The sequence below is a fragment of the Alosa alosa genome, chromosome 17, assembly GCF_017589495.1.
Source record: "Alosa alosa isolate M-15738 ecotype Scorff River chromosome 17, AALO_Geno_1.1, whole genome shotgun sequence".
Classification (NCBI taxonomy): domain Eukaryota; kingdom Metazoa; phylum Chordata; class Actinopteri; order Clupeiformes; family Clupeidae; genus Alosa; species Alosa alosa.
This window is the reverse complement of record NC_063205.1, coordinates 16,830,259-16,849,068: the sequence shown is the minus strand read 5'-3', so window position 1 is coordinate 16,849,068 and position 18,810 is coordinate 16,830,259. Positions and strand designations below refer to the sequence as shown.

The following is an 18,810-nucleotide window of genomic DNA, read 5'->3' as shown; positions in this document are numbered from 1 at the left end:
CCCTCGCATTTTGGCTCAGAGCCAGGATTCTGTGAGGCATCAAAAGTTAATCGAAGTTGCCTACACGAAATTGCGGCGGGTGCCGGTAGTGACAATAATGCAAAAGTAACACCAATGTAGAAGCTTCAAAAATACAATATTGCAAGTAGGCTAGCAGATGTCAGCAACATGTTGAAGTTCGTTGAGTTTGAACGAGGATGTAAGCAAGCATACAGAGCAGAGGGACAGTGAGCAGGAGGTGGAGCCTAGTTGAGGCTACATGATAAGAACTCAGTGGTGGAGCAGGTAAGTGTGACATGCCATGCTGACGATGATGATTATGATAACTTATTAATTGCGATAATGTAATGATATGGTAATGATAATTATAGTAGGCTGATAACATAGTAGGCTAAGGCCGTGCTGCGATTATAATAACAAATAGCGCAACTTAAATGTTCTAAATGAATGATTTGCAAACCCGGACAGCAAAAGTATCAAATCGATGTTAATTGTTGGTCAGATTGATCAGTTTCCATCAGACGCCCAAAATTCAACATCGATGGCATGAGTGGTGGTTGGTCTCTCAAAGTGGAGCGTCGAAAGGGTTCTATCTGGGAAGGGTTATCATGGTAAAGATGGGCTAAAAGACTGTAGACTGACGGAAATGTAGGCTACAAAACATTAGGTCATATTCATGCACAAGCCAACTAAGCTATATATACAGTGACCTATACGATAGGCTACTGGAAGACATTAAAGATAATTAGTTAATGCAGCTATACTGTTCCAAAATGTACCAGCAATGTAGGTAGGTAGTATAGCCTACAGGAATAAAATATTTCCAGCAACAGCTCTGTTTATTTCGTGTGGTTTCAGTTGTCCTACAGTGATTAATGTCTACGACAATCTAGGAAATGTATCTCTTTACACATAGTAACTGTTTGGTGCTGCTGTCAGTTGAGCATTGTATAGTTTAAATGTAGCCTATTGAATAATTTGAAATGATACTTTGAATTCAAGCAGATCAATCTTTAATAATTGCTTTTATAGCCTACTTGAATATGGAGATCATGTGCTCCATGGCTACCTCTGAACAGTCAGAGTGATAGCCAATGAGGCCTACATCACTTTCAGTGCAGTTGAAAATATATGTATATTTAAGGGTAATGCAAAGATTTTGTATTTAATTAGGTGTGCCCGACCGATTTGAGGGCCGATTGGGCCAAATATGCCAGGGCCGATTTTTGGTCCCAGTCCGCCCCTGCTGGTGGTCTACGAGCTTGCAATGTTTCCGGCTCTGCAGGAAGTTCCTATAACCATCTCGGACTGTCTGCTCACAGTCACTTGAGTTGACTTGTGGAGTTAATGGTTGCCTACGAATTTGTAAGTTATAAAGCTTTTGGCAGCTAAGATGGCTAGGACTAGTAGCTAACGTTGCAAGAGGTTTGTGTGTGCCACTGTTTATAATTTTGGATTGAATTGTAGTAGGACTCAACTGATCTGAGTTAATGATACTAGGGACTCACGACTCAACAGTTAATTTAAAGACACGGATGAAAGATCTGAGTGAATCACGAGTTACCACAGGTTAGAGTTACCACAGGTTACTCTATACAACCAAAGGTGGCACTGTGGTAACTCTATATAAAACTGGAAAATAAAAAAGAAAGATTTGCGTAAGACAAGTCAAATTTGTGTCTTTAAAAAGAGGGGATCATGGAGAATAAAGAAACAAATATAAAAGCAAATCTTTGTATATTCCCACAAGGTGTTAGGGTGCTCTGAAAATGAGAACCAAAATGATTTTTCCGACTTGTGAGGTCTGCTGTTCAGACCCTGAAAGAATTTATTTTCTGTTCATTGCTTTTTGTGAGATGGTATCTACTTATCTCAATAAGGAAAATAAATCAAGAGCCCATGTTGAGTACAAATATGTCTTCTGAAGGCGTAAACAGAGCCCAGCCAAAAACTCCAAAAACATTTTGATCAACTTTGATGGACAGCTATGACCATACAGGATCATCCAGACCAAACGTGACGATGCTACATACTATTCCTAATTATGTATCAGCATGCAAAATTTGAGCCTCCTATGGTTTAGTTCTTGCGCTATGGGCTTGTGAACTTTGACCAAAAAAAAGAGGCCGAACAAAATCGACACCCCCCTCCCCCGTAAAAATTGGCTGTATCTTGGAAAGTATTGATCTTACATAAAAGTAATTTCACATTGTGTCTCCTGGGTAAAACATTTTTGAGACCTAAGTGCGTGGGCCCTGGTTGAATTGACGTGGAATGACCCAATACTGTATTACAAAACTGCAAACAGAAAGTGTAAGTCTTTTTTATCTCTTCTTAGACACCTGTGCTAGCAACCTTAGCTTATAAATAAAATAATGATAAAATAATTATTAATACAAATTATAAAAACAAACAAAAAAAAACATAAAAACAGGTATATGTGTGTGTTTCACACCAAATAAAAATATTTTCCTCTCATAACTTATTTAAACCTGGCAAACTTTAGGCGCCAGGGTTAAAAAAAAAAAAAAAAAAAAACAGCATTGGATTATTACATCAAAATTTCAAAAGGTCATGGCTTGAAAGTGGTCAGAGATAAGGTCCTACTGTAATTGTGAAAATCTTTAAGTATGAACAAAAGTTTATGAAGGGGGTATATTTACCCATCTATTTTGCATATTATGTCACTGGATGGCAACCACAGTAAATACTGGTTGTTGAACATATTTGAGCAGTTTTAAGCCCTACTTTATTTTTGTTATTTCACCCACATAAGAAATTAAATTAATAGGAAAACAGTCAAATGTAAACCAACAATAGTACTATAACCACAAACCCTATGCTACTATACAATAAAGTAGCCTGGTCAAATCAGTTTCTATCGCGGGTGACTTTGTAGTTCTTCAGAGCCCTATTTTTTACCCCTGCTGTCTGTACCAGGGATGGATTACTGCACGGGCCTAACGGGCCCAAGGGGGGCCCTGAAGCCCAAGTCTTTCCATGAAATCATTGCCTCAATATCAACAAATCAGGATGTAGGCTATGAATCTGATTGAATTAAAGTATTGCCCATCCCCAAAATGCACCAGAATACAGGAAATCACATCAAACAAATTAAAAATTTTATGGGGGAGGACCCCCAAACCCCCTCTCCTATATATGCGACAATTAGTGTGGGGCCCGAAAGTTCATAATCCATCCATGCTAAAAACAAATCAGTAATGCACGTCTACATCGTGTTTCTGCGTGTAATACAAATACTTCCTCTTCTGTGAGCATTGAGAATAGCCGGACGACTGAAATGTCTGCTCTTGCTCCCAAAATTAAATGGAAAAACTCCTTTCTGTAGACTTTGTTTAAGTAATTTCTTTCAGAGTGCGAACTACTCCTCTCTCTCTCTTAAACTCTTGGTTTAAACGAACCTAGCTAAACTCTAGATCATCTGAGCGCAACAATACTCCCCTGCATCCAGTCACTAAATGTACACATATATTAATTTATTGTATGGTTCTTCATGAACGGAATTACACAAAACTTGACATGCATTCAGAGGGTGTCATAATGATCCTACATTTCAAATTCTGTGCAGTTTTGAACCTGTCAGCCAAAGATACCTTTATTTAGACAATGCCTCATTTTTGCTTTTTCATTTGATTTTCATCAAATGAGTGGAGATGGGATGGGTTGACATGGCCCCTGGAGGCAAACATACAAAGAAAAATTGGTCATCCTAGGCCCTATGGTTCTCGAGATCTTTACAGAAAACTGTGTCCGCCCTAGCCGAAAAAAAGTATACGAAAAAAAAAAAATCCAGATGAGTTTTAGGGTAAGCCCTGAATGTTTTGTGACGCCCTTGATGTCCCCCCCTCCCCCCCAATATTGAACACACAGTAACGCCCCTGACTACTAGCATATGAATGCATTATTAGGTTTAGTCAGAGTCTTATTGACGGTTAGTGTAGACTAGACTGCTTACATTTTGTGGCAAGGCACCTTGTGCTTTCATTTTAGACCAGGTTTTTCTTGGTCACTGTTATCATTTTTAGACACATTAAAATAGCAATTTTTGGATCATGTGCCTGACCACACCTATTTTTTTTCCATTGACATGCCTGTGGCCGCAATGTTCAATTAACAACTTGATCGTTTGGCGAAAAATAGTGTGTTGTGTATGAGCACCAGTCTCAGAATCCACAAAGTTGTGCCTTGAGTGGTCCCAGACAACATTATGTTCCTCTTAAAGGACCATCGGATTTCATCATACACAAATTGAAGGCCCATGAAATGGCACTAAACACCCCAATCCATCCCAATCAGACTGTAAATGCCAGTGTTTTGGAGCTTTATATCAATGTACATCATTTGTGTTGTGTTTACTGTGTGTTTTGGTACTGTGTTAAGCCAGTATAAGATAATACAATTGAAATGTTAAAATGAACACACATTTTGGTAGTTAAATATAGTGTGGTGTTTATTTTATTTAGAGTCTAATTGGGATGGAGAGTGTTTTGTGCCATTTCATTGGCCTTCAATTGGTGTATTCGAGTACATTCCATCATTTTTCAGTGAAATCTCTGAGCCTTGTGAGTGTGTGTCCAGCTTCTGGTTTGGGCGGAGGCAGGATGAATGGACAATTCTCTGTATTGTAGCCCTTTTTCGCCAAGACAGCTGCCTTTGTTCCCTGTGGTAGCTTACTCATTGTAAATGCCTTCCCACATGTGAAAATTCACTTTTCTTTCTCCCTAACACATGCACACACGCATACGCTTCCACACTCATAGGGACACACACAAACAGATGTTCCTGGAAGTCCTTCTGAAAGGAAACTCAAAGAAAATGCACAGTGTTTTTGCAGGAAGTTAGCTATTTATTAGACAAGACAACGAGGCAAGTAGAGCTGAGTGTCATTGAAAGCTGAAGATCCTCTTTTTGTTCTGAGCCTCTCATCACCGTTGGACTACGATCAAAGCTTTCTTTTTTCATTTAAACCCTGTTTTTATTTTCTGCTCGGTAGTACTGTTACATTGTTAAGAGCTTAACCTGGGGTATGGCACCTCCGAACACCTGCCTCAAGCGGGCATTCAGTACTCTTGATGTTGTACTCACGGTAAGTCAGGAGTGAATATGTGATGATGTTGGTTGGTGTTTGTATAAATGCATTTTTCATATAATGTGCTGAGAGATGTCCTAAAGTTGCAGGTTATTCACAAAGTTGACCAAATTATTATTTTAGCCTTAAATTAAGATATTTCGATGCCATTTAAAGGCACGTGTTTACAACTTCAGCAAAGCACAGCTGCATAGTGTTGACAGAGGCCACATTTAACTGCCGCTGACAATAGTTCCTTGTTCAGTTCATGTCAAGCTATTTGAACTGAAAGGACCTGACTATTCCCTCCATCTCCTTTTACACATATTTGTTTGCTATTGGATTGCATTTTTTGGCAATTTTGTCTTCTGTAGTGCCAAGAGAATAATGTTTGTGTACATCCTTGGGAAAATTTGGCATGTTGTGCTGTGCAGCTCTCCCAGTAGCACAGTACATGTTTAAATTCTTCTTCTGTCCTCGAATGAAGAGGGAATGGCGTTGAACTTTTGTCCTTGTTCCATATCGGAGGCTGGTGAATTTCGCATGCACTTACATACCTGAATACTGTTTTAATACCGCACAGATCCTTGGGGCCTTCATCCTAGCCTTTGCACTGTTTCAACATGGAGTTCTCCATAATGAGCAGAAGGTAATGAGATCAAATGACCGATGTTGCAGAAACTTACAAAAGAGGTTTTCTAATATATATATATGGGTCAATGACGTGACGCTCATTTTTTTGTGTACATATGGGTTACATACATTTAAAATAGTTAAAATTTGAAAATAATTTCACAAATTATTTTCAAATATCATTTTCATCAAACCCTAATCTTAAAGTTTTGGATTTATTTAATTTTGAAAGAGTATTAACTGAATTTGGGTAAAATTGTCAACACGGTGTAAACCACAAAAAACATGAACAAATAATTACACTTGCTGAAAAAAATGTGAAATTCTCTCCAAACTCCCTTCTAAAATAATCTGGCATGATCTTGCACAAGAACTTTTCTATATTTAATACAAGTAATGAAACCCCATTGTTCTGAATGTTTGAATTAATATGGGGAATCGTGTCTGTCACATCAACCACTTAAAATGTCAAGTGGTGTAACCACCATTTAAGGAGCAATTTTGTATGTATTATGTCAGAGAATCATGTGACAGGAAATTATGTCATAGAGAAGGACCCTTCAAGACCCCAACTGCTATGAGTCAAGGTTAGCAACTCTCTTAAAGTAACATAATAGTGTTTTTAGGCCATGGCCAGGCAAGCTTAGGTTACATGTCAAATGGTATGACCTTTTAAAAATGTTGATAAATCAAAATAATCATACAATATTCAATTTAATGTAAAAACTGTGTTTGAATATTCACATAAAGGTGAAGTGTGTACATAGTTGTCCATAATAATGCCTGCAAATTTTGCTTTTAAATAGAAATGTCAAATGGTGTAACCGGTTACACCATTTGACTCTTTTCTGTTTGAGACCAGTTTGATCAGATTCAGGGCCAAGAGTATGTAATTTTAGGTGCTAATTATATTATTTTTATAATTTAAATAGTGACTAACTGTTTAGCATGAAAAATAGCTTTAAAAGGGTTTAATTAGATTGCAATTTAAGCGATTTTTGAAATGTCAAAGCTTTTCATTTTAAATTTAAACTTCCATAATTCTTTTTTAATATTTTATTATGATGTATGTAAACAGTATGTTCAAATTATAAATAAATAATATAAATACATTTATTATATATAAAATGTGCCTCTTGTCCCCCAATAGATGCCACTTACAAGCAAGAAATACTTGTCTCTCCACAGAGTGCATGTGAACGCAGATCCTGCTGTTGGTTGGTTATTAAGAAATTATCATACCCACTCTTTCACTCACTCTTATTCTCTCTCACACACACTTTGGGCCCTAATTTAGCAATATAAAATGCATGGTCACTAGCAAATAGCGTAAATACATTTAGGGGTTTGTCCAGTCCACATTCGGGGTGGTTTTGTTATCAAACGTCAGGTGCCCTGCGCAAAAAGGTGGCTCTTATGTATCTTAATCAGTCATGGGTGTGTTTTGGGCTTAACATCCTTTAAACCAATGAGGAGGACATCTGTCATTCCCTTTAACAGCATGCAGGGCAACTTCAAACAGCGCATCAGTATTTTGATAGTCAGCGGTGTATTTGAAGGAATCTGCTTGTACGCAAGACCGTATGGAACAGGTATTCCACTAAGAAATTCTTTACTAAAACCGAGTAGAGTATAGGCTACACACATCTGCACTTGTCTATTAATTGAAAATATAGGCAAAGTGAAACTAACTTCACTGTGGTGTCATAGTCAACGACAAAACAGTTATACACAGTTAATTACTTTCAATATTGACTGACAATGGGTTACCAGCAAAACATAGCCTGAAAAAGCAAAAGTTCCCCTATAATGTTGAATGACTGAATAAATAACCTAAGGACATTTATTCTGCAGAGGAATTGCTGCTTACTGTACATCTCGTGACAGTGACGTGTTTCATATGCGCCTTTCGCTATAGACCAGGCTTTTCTTGGGCAGTGGCGTAATGCTTTTTAGACGGAATAAGATAGCGATTTTTAGATCATGTGCCAGACCACACCTTATATCGGTAATTGCCACACCTCTGGGCGCATTATTTAATAAAAGTGAAGTGTAAGATAGGAAAAAACTTTGCGTCAGAATCAGGGCTTGAAAACGAAATTATTTTTCAAACGTTCCGTTCCGAACGGTTCAGGTAGGCCTATGTTTAACGTTTTCGTTCTTGCATGCGTTCCGCCACCAACATATCGGTCCTGAACGGTCGAACGCATAAAATATCGTTCGTTCTTAAAGTTCCGGCAGTGTTTGGCGGGCCTATCAAGTCTATTTTTGTGGACTTTAGAATAGACGTACTCATTATTTCCCCTTGATTTAGCCTATACCGTAGCTATGCCCAAAAATAATAAATCACAGGCGGCATCCAAAAACATTCAGATGGGCTATCCATCCCATAGCCTACAGATTTACTGTAGGCCTAACCTATGCCTATAAATCATTTCTTATCAAAAATATTTCTGGATAATGCTAAACTCCTTACCTGGTTGCAGCCTAAATTTTATCCATATGGAGATCTTCAAAGGCTTGCGCTATAATTCCAACCCTGTTTATAAACGAACCTGTCTGTTGCTGACAAGGCCTATCTCAAATTTCCTGTTAATCCCGTTTGCATAGAATAGGCTATAATTGCGCAAACATTTCAAATCCCGACTTTAAAACGACAAGGCGTGGACAGGCAAAATAGGCTATTACGCATAGGCTACAAGCAATTTCCAAATCAGTTTCAGTAGCCTACGCCACGAAGCTGGCCTAAGATCGAAGTGGCAGACGGATAGGTTACATTACAACGGCAAGACAAAATATACACATTTGGACCAAATGTCCATTTATTCGGGGTTTTTTTTTTCAAACTGCAGAAATCAAATTATTAGGCTGTTCGCCTACAATCAAACGAGTAGAACACTTAGGATATGCTTTTTGTGAAATTTTATAAAATATATAGAGAACGAAAAAAACATTATTAACCCGGTTTTGTGGATTTCAGAATAACGTTTCTGTTCCGGAACAGTTGAAGACCATTTTGTTTTCGTTTCCGTTTCCGCTCCTTGTAAAATTCCGTAAAATTCCGTTCGTTTTCGGTTTTCGTTTTCGTTCCTTGAACCGGTTCGGAGCCCTGGTCAGAATAATAATACGCTTTGCGCCAGGTTTTGCATCGCGAAAATAGGGCCTTTTATCTCACTCTCTTTGAAAATAATGGGTTCAAATAGAACACAAGTTTCTTCATTGATGTTATGAAATGATATTTGATATGGAATATGATGAATGACATAAATACATATCAAAATATCCCATTCAGTTTACCTTGATGCCTATTTTCTGTGTCAATTTCTTGTCCTATTGCTATAAACGTTTTATGGTCAATTGGTGTAACCAGTATTTTGTCTAAAATCCTAATAATGTACAAAAAAAATAATATGGATAATGATTTAATACTCTACTTTACTGTAATAATGGTTGTTTAAACCATTTTTACTCAAATGGTCAAAGAATAGACAGAAAACAAGATGTTTACAGCATATGGTCTTGCTCAGTACAATGAAAAACCCATATAATTTAAATTTAGAAATAAATATAATAAAACATATTCTCATAGGATATTACAAAATAAACTAATAATTTCATGAGAGCAATTGCATGAACTCTAGGAGGTGTGAAATATTAGATATTTGTCATTTTTGTGGTTACACCATTTGACAATTTAGCAGGCTGTTAGTTCTATCTTTTGTTAAAAAAAATAGCATACATGTCATATTAAATAATATGAATACAACAGAAATACAAAGTATACACTTTAGCAAACCTCAGGCATGTTTTGTTTTAAAGTTTTAAAGATATTTTTAATTTTCTCATCTTACCAACCCTTATCTGTCACTGACCCATATATTTAATTATATACCTTATGGATACTTGTTTAATTTGAAGCTGATATGGATTGGAAATAAAAGTTATGTTTAGTTACATTGATCTTGTCATTCATACACAGCCATCCGTCACATGTGCTATGTTCCTAATGGCCAGACAATTCCAGAACCTACAAATTGATATCTAAGTAATGACAAGACTGACTCTTGGGATAAAATTACAGTAAACACACCTACAATAGGATTCATGTGTATATCAAAATGGCTGGTTTCCTGTTTGTAGGTGGAAGAATTTCATGTTGTGGTGATCTCTGTCTACGCCATTGGGGCTGCCATTGCAGCAGGGGCCACACTTGGATTGTACGGCGTTCGGAAAGAAAAACAATGGGCACTGATTGTGGTAAGCTTGTTGACATATGTTTGCTCACTGGGTGGGTTGGGGAGGAGGGTATACTACGCTAAGCTAGATTAGTGTGTTCACATTTGACTAACAGGCAAATGGTCCAGGCATATTTTTTTTCTTCGACTTTTACATTTTATCTTTTGTGTTGCAATTTTTTGTTGTTTTCTTCAAAGGTGCAGTCAGCCACTGCGCAGGAAGTCGTTTTTGTTTATATTCAAATTTATTAGCAGACACTTTTGTCCATGACTACATATATTATATTTTATCCAATGGCCAAACAAAACACACCAGAGTGGTAGCTCACCCCTCTCTTTTCTATTCCCAGAGAAACACACAGTTTCGTTTCTGTTTGGGGGACAGGCTGCCCCCACATTGTTTGTTTCCAGTTTTCAGATACCGGGGTTTTTGACACTGTAGCTCACGGAATGAGCAGCCAGTGGTTTGTGAGGAGATGGTTGCAGAATGTGACAAAAAAGGAAATTGCATACAATCACTGACTGCACCTTTAAACTTCAAACAGACTCGCAATCAACATGGCAATTGCCACAAGCCTCAGCTTGCCGAATTTGAACGTAATTCTGGCCTTAGGCTCAACATACCACTAATCTTGTTTCGTGTAGCTATATACAGTCTAGGGGTATACCCCACAGCCCATTTCCATTTACTAATATGTGACCCACTGCTTGGTGTAACGATAACTGTGTTTGCCTCTAACAGTCGTCAGTTGGTATGACAATCATCAGCCTATTTCTTCTTCTGATCTCCATAGCAACAGCAATTGAGGCAAACAAGGTGAGAGACATGAATGATTTCTTTACCTAGTTGCTGAGAAATCTTTTGCCAGTGATTTTGAAAGTGTGATAACTTCTCTAGAGGCACAAAAACATTTGGATTTTAATTGGAGGTTTGTTGCCTGTACAGGTGGAGCAGTACATTGAAGAATCCTATAAGCTGGACCATCTCCATGAGGTCAGTGAAGACAGGCAGCAGGATGTAGAGGAATGGCAAACAATGGTGAGGGCAAACATCACGCTTATGTTATTGTATACAATACAACAAACTTTTGCAACACTTAGAAATGCTTTACAGCTATAAGTCAAAGCACAAATAAAGGGTGAAGGTGCATTCATGCATTTGAAGCATAAGTGTGTTTGTTTCATATCTATTCTCCCTCTACCAAAGCTCCAGTGTTGTGGCCTTCAAAACGGGTTCCAGGACTGGCATGGGCATCACCCGGAATCCTGTCTCTGTCCAGAGAAGCCAGACCGCTCCATCAAATGTGTGAGTGAACTCTCAGCGATCTCCTAGCCTGACCACGCCCACCTCGATCACCTTTCTGAGGGATACTAGTCTGGAACACCATAATTCACATTTTGTCCTGACTGTCGATGCTGTTTATTGTCAATTTGTAAAGTTTAGGCAAAGTATGGAAGTAACGGTAGGAATCTCTGATCAATATGATTGGTTAGGCTGGACCAATGATTTCAAAGTTAATGCTATGTCTACGCCCGTCACCATGCTAGTATTAAAAAGGATTCCCATCGTAAGTGTCCAGACTCTATTTACTTTGTGAATGTATTTGGTAACCAGGCTAGCGATTTCCATGTCTGTGCTGAAACATTACATTTCTGCCATGGTCTTTCAGCCACTGTGATACCAGCTGCTGGTCTTCATAATCTGTGGTGTGCTTTTAGGTCACTGCTTTGTTCATAAATGGCACCACAACTGTGGAGGAGCTGGTGTACGAGCAGGTACAGTCTATGTCCCCCCTGACAGTTAGAAATTACTCAGTCTGGCACATTTGTAGTGTATTATAACTGTACATGCTTATGCATCCTAAATAACATGTGCATTGTTTGTATACTGTATATATTGTCTATAATGTATTTTATTTATATACTTTGTGTTATATATTGTTGATATATTGTCTATAAAGCTAAAGTGACACCATGGGCTGGAGACAAATTACTTGTGGGTATCCACGTGGCCAAATAAATCTGATTCTGATTAGAGAGTAATTGATGTCATGTATTAGCCTAGAAATCTAGACGCACCCTAGCGGCGGCAAATTAATTTGCTCAGCCTGTACGTCTAGTACCAAACCATAGGGATTTCTATTGGCTGACGCCATGGACGTCATCCAATCACAGCGCTCTATTTTGTTAGAGAGTTTTAAGGCGGGCTTAACAGGATAACGACAGTCCTGTGACAGTGAACAACAAGGAAGGTGGATATGGCGAACGAAGAGCGGTTGTTTGAATCAACGTTGGTGTCAACACAATGCACTTAAGTCATTCCTTTCGAAGAAGGATGTATTTGCCGTTTTGCCGACCGGATACGGATATGGTCGTAGCACTGACCTATTGCATGCCTAGGCAGTTTGAAAGACAATTCTCTGCCTGCCCCTTGGATTAAGCGAGGTGAATGGTTCGATTCCAGACTATACATTTCAATGATATAGGATGGCCCGCCAGGCTAGTCATGTATGGCACCGAGAGTAAATTAGTCATTTAGTGAAATCTAGAAATATATAGTACTGTGGAGCCTACCAGATAAGTAAATCCCCTCATTTAAATGCATAAAAATGTCCAGAAACCCATGTCTGTTACTCTGTAATAAGCATACTAAGGCCTAAGTATCCCTTGTAGTAAATTATGAATGCAATTTTAAACAAAAACGTGAAAATGCCATTGATCTAATCTAAATTGTTTTTCTCCCTAGACCTGTTTGCCACTAATGGTTGGGTTCATGAGAAGGGCATTCAACATTTTCTTAACATTGTTGTTTGGTTTATCCATTCTTGTGGTGAGTATTTAGAACATAGAGTAATATGTACAGCATGTCTGCAATTTATATTATTAATGTACATGTTCATGTAAACAATTTGTGTCGTTGACATTACTTATTTTTCATTTATCAGGTTATTGCTACGGTTATGACCTTGGCTTTGCTCTATCAAATGAGAAAGAAGACTGTCAACACAGCTGTAGTGTTCAAACTTACTCCCAGTGGCTCCACCTATGCACAGTTTTCCAACTCAGACCAACATTACTTGCTGAGTTGAATATTTTTGCTGATTTTACTTTGAAGTAATGTCATGAACGCATACAGCGCCCCCCACATTTATTGTCACCCCTGGTAAAGATGAGTAAAAAAATATATTATAAAAATATTCTGGTGTTTTATCACAATGAAAACAATGAGGTATAATCAAAACTTTAAAGGGAAACAAATTTATTCTGCAAAGACAAACATTCTCATAAAGAAATTAAAAGAAAAGAAGATTTTTTTATACCTCTTTTTACTCAATTTTACCAGTGTCAATAAATGTGGAGGGCACGTATACTGTATGCTGAAAGAACAAACTGTTGGAAAAACTGGGAAAACTGTTAGCTAATGCAAGCATCACTGTGACAAAATTCTAAACAAGCATTTTGTTTTAAGTCCTCACCCAGCTGGTTGTGGCATTTTAAGCTATCTTCAAAAAGAATGTCAGTGTCAAGTCTTTCCTCACTAAATGTCTTTGACCCATTAAAATAATAATAATAAAAAAAACATATTCCCCCATGTACTGCAAGTTGCTTTAAGAGAATGAATAAATGTTTTAGTTTCTGATTAAAGCCCTGTGGTGGATGTTTGAATACTGTGATTTATCATTAGAACTAAGGAAGCTAAAGTCGTTTCATTACTAGGCTATATTACAACTATAAAACTATAAAACTGTCTCTACATTTTAATTATGTAGGCTAATATTTGATAGGCATAAATTAACCTAATGATATAGCCTACATCCTTTGTTTAGAAGTCTATTTTTCTCTAGTTTGTGGTAATTTGATGGGTCTACTGTAAAATTCACTATGATAGTTCATAGTAAAACTGTCACCTTATAAATATTTTACAGCTATAAGTAAGTATATTCACTCTTTTTATCCTGTGAGGGAAATTTGGTCTTTGCATTTATCCCAATCCGTGAATTAGTGAAACACACTCAGCACACAGTGAACACACACTAATCCCGGCGCAGTGAGCTGACTGCAACAACAGCGGCGCTCGGGGAGCAGTGAGGGGTTAGGTGCCTTACTCAAGGGCACTTCAGCCATGCCTACTGGTCGGGGTTCAAACCGGCAACCCACCGGTTACAAGTCTGAAGCGCTATCCAGTAGGCCACGGTTGCCCCAGTAAAAAAAAGCTTAACCATTAAGTATTTATATTAACAGTTATATGACCAATTATGATGTGTTCATGATAAGTATAGAGTAGCCTACTGAAGCCATGATGTGGCGTTGTCAATGGACGACACTGCGTTCTATATCAAAAGTTTGTTTTTCTGTCATGTTGTTAAACTTTAGTAGATAGCCTACTAGTAACATGTGAGTAAGTAGGCCTAAACATAGCACAACTAGTGTAGCCTACCATTTGATGATCACACATAGGCTTTAAGGGATATCCCAGAAATGTGATTTGCTTTTGAAGTTGAAAATGTATAGTTCAACTGTAAACTTCATGGTCTGACTCTAAACTGAATTGCGGTCAACCATCATGTTTACTTATTAACTGTAAACTTTAAAGTCTACATCAGAGGTGGCGACCAAGAAATTCATAGTAATGCGAGAGTTCATAGTCAAGTTATAATATGTTCATGGTCTAACTGTAAAGGCAATGATAGAACTATAAACAATTTAAGTTAAACTGTAAATTTCGCTGTTTTACTGTGAAATTTTACAGTTATTTTTTTCCTGGGCAATACCAGAATCCAAACACAAATGGTCAGCAAAAGCTGTGGCTGTACACCTTGAATACCTGTGAAAACCGTAATGTGTCTCGGCTGACCACTTGTGATCGAATCACACAAGACACATTCTAAAAACAAATATAAACATGCCTTTTGTCAACTTCAGAGAATTACTCCTTTTGATCCTCTGGCTTTCCATTCAGTGTTCTTGATGGAAAAAACTGTGGTGTTCCTACACAGTCTTGGCTCTGTACATGTGAAACACACACTGATATCAAGAAAAATTGCTCTTTTGAGGTCAGTGGAAACATAGTGGCTTAGACCAAGTCATGAGCAATCGCTGTCAATCGCTAAATTGATTGGAAGTTTATTTCGAACATCAAAATACAATTCACAAAAAAATGAATCGCAGAATGCATCCTCAACAGTACTTCGTCAGTTAAAGTAAACCTCTGGTCTAAGATCAACCTACAATAAAAGTAGAACCTAATGATATTTTGAGTCTAGTCAGTGTCTTAAAGTAGCGATTTACTCTGATGTAGTAAGCTTGCCCACAAGACTATGCTATATGCAATTTCCTTGCAAATACATATTCTGGTTTTGCTCAAAACTACTCTGATGAACGTAATTTTGGTCCCCCATAAAAGTTTAATTATCATCTAAAAATAGACCCTAGGTTGTTCATTGACCAGAGGTTTCCTTTAAGTGTACCAGTGAATATGGCTGCTAACATTGAATCATGAATGCGTTTGATTCATATCTATTCTCCCTCTACCAAAGCTCCAGTAGCCTAGAAATCTAGATGCACCCTAGCGGCAGCAAATTACAAATTACTGGCATGGGCATCACCCGGAATCCTGTCTCTGTCCAGAGGAGTCAGACCGCTCCATCAAATGTGTGAGTGATTTCCATGCTGTGCTGAAATTTCTGCCATGGTCTTTCAGCAACTGTGAGACCAGCTGCTGGTCTTCATAATCTGTAGTGTGCTTTTAGGTCACTGCTGTGTTCATAAATGGCACCACAACTGTGTAGGAGCTGGTGTATGAGCAGGTACAGTATATGTCCCCCCTGACTGTTAGGGCGTACTCACACTATCCGTACCGTACCTGAGTACGTTTGAACCCCAAAGTCCGGTTTGTTTGACCAGTGTGATTGCTCCGTAACATACCCTAAGCCCATATCATAAGCCCAACCGTACCGTGCCCGAGTCCACTTCCTCAAGCGGGCCCGGGCACGAATAAGTGGACCTGGGCATGGATAAGCGGACCATGCCCGGGTCCGCTTGTTTGTATACTGTATATATTGTCTATATTGTATTTTGCCTATATATTGTGTTATATATTGTTGATATATTGTCTGTAAAGAGTGATGGGCTGGAAACAAATTACTTATGGGTACTAACTCATGTGGTCAAACAAATCTGATTCTGATTCTGATTATAGTGCAATTGATGTCATCCATGGCACCGAGGGTAAATGAGTCATTTAGTTATGTAGAAATCTAGAAATATATAGTACAGTGGAGCCTACCACATATGCAAATCCCCTAATTTCTGCATAAAAAATGTCCAGAGATAGGGTCTTCTGTTAGTCTGTGACAAGCATACTAAAGTCTCCCTTTCTAGTGAATTATGAATGCAATTTTTAACATGTAAACATGTGGTTACATATAATCATTGATTCATGACACCTGTGTCAGTTTCAGTGCATAGACGATGAAGCTTATCTAAAAACAGAAAACAAGAAACAAATCAATGCAATGTACACATCAGGCTTCAGCCGTCATAAAAACAAAGCATAAAAAACATTTCATTGTTTATAGGAATACACTCACATCGAAATCCTCATTTAGGCCCAAAGGTTGTAATGTCTCCAAAGTATGGATCCAAAAAAGCTCTCGTTGGCAGAGCTTTCTGTCAACATCACCCCCTCTATGTGAAAATACTTGCTCTATACCTTGAAATCTAAGGGAGGAGATAGGATGTGAACAATCATTAAAATGGCAAGTTTACTGGATAATTTTCATCTCTCCCGCCTAATTGAACTTTTTGTGTTCACTTATTCTTTGTTTAAGTGGACGGGTAGTTTTACCAATGTACATTTTATCGCATGGACATTTTAACAAATAAATTAAATTTTTTGTATTACATGTAATAACTCCCTTGATTTTAAATGTCTTTCCAGTGACGGCTGAAGCCTGATGTACATTGCATTGATTTGTTTCTTGTTTTCTGTTTTTAGATAAGCTTCATCGTCTATCTATGGACTGCATTCCTGATGCTTTTTTGGATGTCATGACTCTGTAAAAGACTACAATTCCTAGAATGCACTGAAACTGACACAGGTGTCATGAATCAATGATTATATGTAACCTCTAGCACTGTTTCACTTAATGTGTTTTTACTCTGCCTGAAGAAGGTCATCTGACTGAAAGCTTGCACATAGAGTAAAAAAACTTGTTTGCAAAGACTTGAGTGTGCGGATTTTACTTTACTTTTTCTTTACTTTTTATTGAGTTACTTGTTAATCCAGCACCTCAACAGATGAGCGGTGATTTTTTTTACCTTTTTACCAAACATGTAAACATGTAAAATGGCATTTATTTAAGTGGAAAAATGTATTCCTAGACCTGTTTGCCACTAATGGTTGGGTTGATGAGAAGGGGATTCAACATTGCCCTACCATTGCTGTTTGACTTATCCATTATTGTGGTGAGTATTTAGAGTGGTGTATGAATGCACAGCACGTCTTCAGTGTAGGCCTATGAGTACTCAGTTAATACTTAATACTTAACCAATGGTTGTTCTTGCACTGATATCGTTTTTTTTATATTACTGTGTCTACATTATTATCTTATATGTCCATATTTATTTTATGCTGGTTATTCTTGCACTGTTGGACTTACTTATTTGCACCATGACACTCACTCTCATAGAGTACCTTACCATGCATACAGAATCACAGGCTCAATCTTCTACTGTCTTTATTTTTCAGTGGTGTTTTTATATATATATATATATACTTTTATACTTATATTACTTTTTCTGCTGTAAGTGCATGTTGTGTGTGATGTCTGTATGCTACTGAGACCTTGAATTTCCCTTTGGGGATCAATAAAGTATCTATCTATCTATCTATCTATCTATCTATCTATGAATGACCGAAAGGCATCTTGAATGTAGCCTAGTGGTTATTTATTATTATTCTGCTAATTCTATTCATTCTATTCATTTTTTGTCTTTAATTTAGGCCATATGACTTTACTATAATGTTAATGTAATGTTTATTGATGTCATTGTAAGTTGCTTTTGACAAAAGCATCTGCTAAGAAACATAAACACAATTGAGTACTGTATGTCATTAGTAAATGCCAGTGGAAACTCTTTCTTGTAGTTTCATTTGTGGCCTGCAGATGGTTCTAGATCACTTTACGTAAAATCAACGTAGCCAACCTATCACGGTAGACCTTACTTTAAATTACAGTTTTTCTCAGTCGCTTTGGTGCTTTTCTCAGATCAGAATGAAAATTCTCATAACTATTAGTTCAACCTCCACAACATTTAGTCATTTGTGCACATTATAGTAGCAATTTCTCCTTCCTCTGAACAAATTGCAAATGCTTTTGAACATGTATCAGTTGCTTTGTCATGTCAGTCAAAATGACATGGATGTATACTTATGGATATATTTATGGATGCTGAATAGTCGTTCCCAATAAAACTAATAGTCTTCATTACATTGCTTGAGTCATTACATACAAAATTGGTGAACTAGTTATCAAATTCTGTCACAATGCTAGAATTGCAAAGAGCATATACAATAAAACTGTGAAACGTACATATTCAGTGTCTTGTACTCACTTACTCCCCTAACTACAGCAATTTGTAACTTTACTGTAGTTTTCAAATGGCTGTACAAGTACTGTATAGTGCTGTCTTGAGCATTTTCAGGTAGTGTCACCGAGTTCTGACCTTTTTTTGCATGGGAAAACACTGACAGCATAAACTTGTAATGAAAACATGACAAAGCCATTTGACTATCTTGTTCATAAACGATGGTGTCAAGACTTCTCATTTTGATGACAATGGCCGTTTCAT

The 18,810-nt window shown here is 37.5% G+C and overlaps 1 protein-coding gene across 2 annotated transcripts; it reads left to right on the top strand.

Annotated features, from left to right (window-relative positions):
- Positions 1-1,199: 1,199 nt before the first annotated feature.
- On the top strand, positions 1,200-13,615 carry LOC125310143 (tetraspanin-8-like). 2 transcript variants are annotated; one of them, XM_048267318.1, is made up of 10 exons: positions 1,200-1,365; positions 5,015-5,107; positions 5,673-5,738; positions 9,863-9,979; positions 10,700-10,774; positions 10,904-10,996; positions 11,165-11,263; positions 11,677-11,733; positions 12,704-12,787; positions 12,903-13,615. In XM_048267318.1, the coding sequence occupies exons 1-10, from the start codon at positions 1,348-1,350 to the stop codon at positions 13,044-13,046; spliced, it is 846 nt and encodes a 281-aa protein (XP_048123275.1). In that variant the 5' UTR covers positions 1,200-1,347; the 3' UTR covers positions 13,047-13,615. The 2 variants fall into 2 exon arrangements, with proteins under 2 accessions (XP_048123275.1, XP_048123276.1); XM_048267319.1 differs by lacking the exon at positions 5,015-5,107.
- Positions 13,616-18,810: the final 5,195 nt, after the last annotated feature.

Coding starts and splice junctions, on each gene's coding strand:
- LOC125310143 (XM_048267318.1), top strand. Junction 10,775..10,903: donor CAGCAATTGAGGCAAACAAG/GTGAGAGACATG, acceptor TTGCCTGTACAG/GTGGAGCAGTACATTGAAGA. Junction 10,997..11,164: donor TAGAGGAATGGCAAACAATG/GTGAGGGCAAAC, acceptor CCTCTACCAAAG/CTCCAGTGTTGTGGCCTTCA.